Here is a 5,261-nt window from a genome sequence, read left to right as displayed (position 1 = left end):
TACCCCCACCATCCCCTACCTTCCCTCTGAGGTTTGACAAAAACAGATCCAGAGACAGAGAAGCATCGATCAGCAGTGTTTTTTTAAATATGTATTTCTTTATTGATTTCAGAGAGGAAGGGAGAGGGAGAAACATCAATGATGAGAGAGAATCACTGATTGGCTGCCTCCTGCATGCCTCCTACTGGGGATCAAGCCTGCAACCCAGGCATGTGCCCTTGGCCGGAATCAAACCTGGGATCCTTCAGTCTGCAGGCCAACGCTCTATCCACTGAACCAAACCGGCTAGGGCTGCAGCCGTGTTTGACTATATTCTGTGCAGTGAGAAAACCTGAAGTCATTTTCAAAGTCCACCATTTCTTACTTCTTTTCAGTCAGGTCAAGTATCTATCTAAGCTTTCTAAATCTCTGTTTTCTGGTTAATGAAAAGAGAATAGGATTCCACCGAGTCTCCTATCTCCTACTCCAGGACTTCTGTGAGGATCAAATGAGATGAAGTACAGTAGGGCCTTGACTTAAGAGTGTCCCGACTAACAAGTTTTTTGAGATACCAGCTGCTCTCGGCCGATTTTTTGCATTGAGTTGACAGAGTAATTTGAGTTAACGAGCTCCTTAACGAGCTCGGTCTCGGAACGAATTAAACTCGTAAGTCAAGGCCCCACTGTATGGGAAAATGCTTCACAGACATTTGGTTACAGTGTAAAGTGTTTCCACCTGGCTATAAAGCAAGTGTTGTTCCTGGGCTGAAGAAACTTCAAGGAGGCTAGTCCTCTCTAGGGAGAGGAAGCCGGGTGTTGCTACTTGACATCATTACCCGGAAGGAGGGAAGGACACTTAGCATATTAGCCTTTTATATAGATAGATTAGATAGATAGATAGATAGATAGATAGATAGATAGAAAGATAGATTGATGATAGATATATAGATAGAAACTTTTAAAATGCTATTCAACCATCAATACTGGCGTATTATCAAACCACAAATTCTCAAGTTGGTTAGCAGCTATTTACATGACATGACCATACTGATCATCTTAATATCCAAGTCCTTGGGCTGCCCACAGGAATGGTTGATATAACAGCAGTACAAAGAGGGCTCCTGGCCATCATGGTCCTAGTGCCAAGGAGGCTAGCAGTGGGCACAGGGACTTAACAAAGTTGGGACAGGCTGAGGAGAAAGGGAACTTGTGGTTGCAGAAAGAGGGGAGTGAAGGCTGATGAAGGCTGGTTTAAGCAGATGGTTAGTTACGTTTTAGGATACAAAGAGAAGGGGTGGGGAGCTGTGGATGGGGCAATAATGATTATTCAATGCTACCGTGTGTCAATCATGCACTTGGTAATTTGCATGTTACTTCATTTTTTTCTCTCCAATCTAGGGGACAGGTACTATCACCATTTATAAGAAAGTCACACACTTGTGGAGAAACTGAACTCAAGCTCATATCTGTTGAACTCCAAAGCCTACATTCTTTTCACTGTGATATATTGCATAGAGACAAATTTGATCAAAAAGCTTGAAAATGGTGCATACATAATCTGGAATATTCTGAGGAAAAATTGAGAGCATTGAGGTTCCAACTTTGAAGAACCTGAAGAAAAGGATATTTGATTAATTGTCCTAAAATCTGATGATGATTTATATTTCCTTATTTTTAAATCTAAATTCTAAGAAAATTTGAATTATAAAAATTTTTCCTAAATTTAGGACATAGGCATTTGTCAGATAAACCTAACCAGAGCTGACATGAGGCTATTTATGGTCTTTATGAATCTCAGTGTGAATAGTCATATATTTTGCTGAATAAAATTGATGTGTGGTATTATAGGGGGTTGCCCTGGGGATGTTATAGTGTATGCACATAGTTCTATAAAATATCTTAAATTCTGAATTCAGAAGTGTAACTGGCCTGAAAATTGTCTTTTTATTTTCATGTCTTGAAAGTAGCTATGCAGCCAAACTAACTAGAGAAAAATTAGAAGCTTTTACCAGAAGGGGGAGCTATGACCCCACCAGACTGACTTGTAGGAAACCAGTACTGTTGAAAAAGCTTTTGCAGGGGGATAGAAGAATGAGAGAGAATGAGAGGGAGAGGGAGAAGGAGAGAGAGGAGGGGGAGAGGTATATGTGGACAGGTTTATGACTGGGGAGATTTAAATATGCTGCATCTCAGTTAAGAGCCTGTTTTTCTTTCTTTAGATGGGACAGGAACAGACATTTGGAATCCTTAATGTCCTGGAATTTTCTAGGTATGTTTCTCTTTCATGCATTTGAAATAAAATACATGTACATATACATATACATATACATATACATATACATATACATATGAGTGTGTGTGTGTGTGTAATAACTTCATCAGTGCGTTTGCATGATGGTATGATTAATATAGCACTTAAGTATTAAATATAGTAAATATATCACCATAAACCCTCTTCTTTCTGGAATTTGTGACTCATTAGAGAAAGCAAAGTAGGTAAATTTTCTTTTTTTCAAATGAAATGTTATGCTTCCATATCCTTCTTTTTCTTTGGATTTCCAGAACCTGGTGTTCTCGCATCAGGATCCACAGACATGCCTGCATAGTTTGGAGTATGTGATGAGGGAATTATTTCCATTGGTTTTCCCAGGTCCATCTGAGTACTCCCATGCAGGATCTGGGAAACTGACCAAGAAGAGTAGATAAGATGAATTCATCCTACTACAAACTTGGTCTGAGCAGGGCAGCTCTCCGTATTCGGACTTAGTCTTCCCATTGTAGTTTATTTAATTTTGATCTGGGAATACTTGTCGGATTGCTTGTTTGCCTAGATCAGTGGTCGGCAAACGCATTAGTCAACAGAGCCAAATATCAACAGTACGACGATTGAAATTTCTTTTGAGAGCCAATTTTTAAAATTTAAACTATATAGGTAGGTACATTGTTATTAACTTAATTAGGGTACTCCTAAGGCTTAGGAATAGCCACACTCAAGGGGCCAAAGAGCCGCATGTGGCTCACGAGCTGCAGTTTGCCGACCACGGGCTAGATCATTCACAGTTTGTTATAAAAGTATCTTAATGTTTTGTTTTCCCCTCCTTAACACTGAACTGTCCATACTAGAGCAAGTTTCTCTTGTTACTTCCAAAGCATCTTTTCCTACTATTGAAATTAGGAGGATTTTTCAACAACCTTTATTAACTGATTCACAAATTGTTTACTCTGTCTGCTTTATAAGCTATTTGAAAAAGATCAATTTTTTACCCTCTTTTAGGAAATGCTTCCCAGCCCTAGTCTTTAGTTTTAGGACTGCAAACTTGAGTCCTTAGGATTGAGTATTCAATGGGAGAGAAAGGTGGTTGATAATAGTAATAGTTCACGTAGGGGGTCGGGGACAGGTCCATGTGTGGAGGTGAGGGGCATACTAAACATCTCTCCAGATGTAAATATCTCTCCAGATGTTTTGTGCCTCATCTCTTGTTGATGTCTTGGAAACTGTGCTGTTATGTGGCTGCATTAACTGGGGGCAGCAGTTATTGGAGGGATGAGGAGGAGGAAAGGGAGTTAGATTAAAATAGGTGAATATGGATGGAGATATGAGAATCTATTAAAAAATATCGGAGAATAAGAGGGAACAAAAAATCATTTAGTTGACTCATCTTTTTCTGGATGCCACTTAGTCACTTCTTTGAAGTAATTGGTGGCAACCTTGCTTTATACAGAAACTGAAATTCTGGGTGAATAATCTTGTTTAGAGTACCTGGCTACCAGGTAGCTCAGAGAGAATTCAAATCCAGCTTAGAGAGTGTGCTATGGGTTAGGATGCAGGGATTTACACAAAGCTGGAGAGATAATGTCCCCTAGTCTTAGGAGCTTACAGTCCATCGGAAATCACCTATTCAAAGGCCAAAGAGGTGGGGGATCAAGGGCCCACTGTAGTTGGGATGTGTTTCAGGAGGATGATATGTTGTCTGCAAAGGCATGGAACTGAGGGGCTAAAGAAGGAGAACAGTAAGGCTTCTGGTGAGCTGGGAGCCAGGTGTGTGAGAGGGTTAAGTGGGAGATCAGGGGAGGCTGCAGAGTTCGTTGGAGATCAGCAAGAAGAGGAATCCATAGGCAATGGGGAGCCATTGAGGCTTCCTGAGTGAGGATGGGTTATGATGAAAGATGAATAAGGAAGTGTCCACGTTGGAGTGGGGAAAGGAATGATAGAGTATACCTTAGTGCTCAGTTAGGGGTGTTCTATGAATTAGTAATTTCTTTCTACTCCTGTTAAAAGATACAATGAGGAACTTCTGAGTGAGGTGGATTTATAGTGAAGGTTCTCCATTTTGCTCTTACTGGGCAGGTTACTTAATATTTTTGAACTGCAAAATAAAGAAAAATAGTTTTACAGAGTATTGTCAGAAGTGAATTAGATGTCCATAGTAAATGCTCAAATTCTCTGTTTCTGTGTCTTTGACTATAAAAAGCTACACTAGTGAGTTTTTTATGTCAGGGAAAGGAATAGGTTTATGTCCATTATATGTAAATAAAAAGAATAGGAGATATACAATTAAAATCTGACTTTGAGGAAAAAGGTAGGGAAAAATGGAGCTTGGTCATTTTGGGCCTTGCCAGACCACCTTTTGACTTGTTTGGTGTTTAATCATAGGACATAGGTCCTATAAAACAGACCAATGAGAACTTTCTTTTCCTTTTTTTATATCTACAGTGACAGAAAGAGAATGTCTGTGATTGCTCGAACTCCTTCAGGACAACTCCGGCTCTATTGTAAAGGGGCTGTAAGTACTGGCTAGTCCTGCACAGCTGGGCGTTCTTGGCAGCCCTGCTGTTGACCTGGGGCTTTTCCCAAACGCTGTCCTCATCATTCTGGTCCTTTGCCCAAAGGTGAAAGGTTCTTTCAGGTGGGCCATCAGGTTGACTTCGTAGTAGAAACCCACTGACGATAATGGTGGTTCAAGCCAGGGTGGCAAGGATGGCCGGTGAAAGGCTAGCTTATATCAACAGCTGGTTTCAGAAACAGTAACTTGCTGTGTCATGGGAAATCCCGGGAGTATGAATTCTGATTCTAGTTTATCACCACTGTGTGGTAACTTTGGGAAGATAAAGTAATTTGTGATAATCCTTGTATATGCAGGGTGGGCAAAAGCAGGTTTATAGTTGTGAGTGTGGGAAACCCAGTTAATAAAGCTATTGTAATCATGACCTACATGTCTTTCCATATGAACAACTGTAAACCTACTTTTGCCCCACCCTGTATGATTATGTATATGAAGATTG

The 5,261-nt window shown here is 40.3% G+C and overlaps 1 protein-coding gene across 3 annotated transcripts in view; it reads left to right on the top strand.

Moving 5' to 3' along the window:
* Positions 1–5,261, top strand: part of ATP8A2 (ATPase phospholipid transporting 8A2) — a 547,249-nt gene that overhangs the window by 124,835 nt on the left and 417,153 nt on the right. For all 3 annotated transcript variants that reach the window (XM_023756696.1, XM_023756695.1, XM_023756697.1), the window contains 2 exons: positions 2,198–2,247; positions 4,693–4,762. In XM_023756696.1, the coding sequence (XP_023612464.1) occupies positions 2,198–2,247; positions 4,693–4,762 (120 nt within the window). The remainder of the gene's footprint in view (positions 1–2,197; positions 2,248–4,692; positions 4,763–5,261) is intronic.

Source organism: Myotis lucifugus, unplaced genomic scaffold (assembly GCF_000147115.1).
Source record: "Myotis lucifugus unplaced genomic scaffold, Myoluc2.0 scaffold_98, whole genome shotgun sequence".
Classification (NCBI taxonomy): Eukaryota; Metazoa; Chordata; class Mammalia; order Chiroptera; family Vespertilionidae; genus Myotis; species Myotis lucifugus.
Note: the sequence above shows the minus strand (reverse complement) of the source record. Positions and strands in the feature narration are given on the sequence as shown.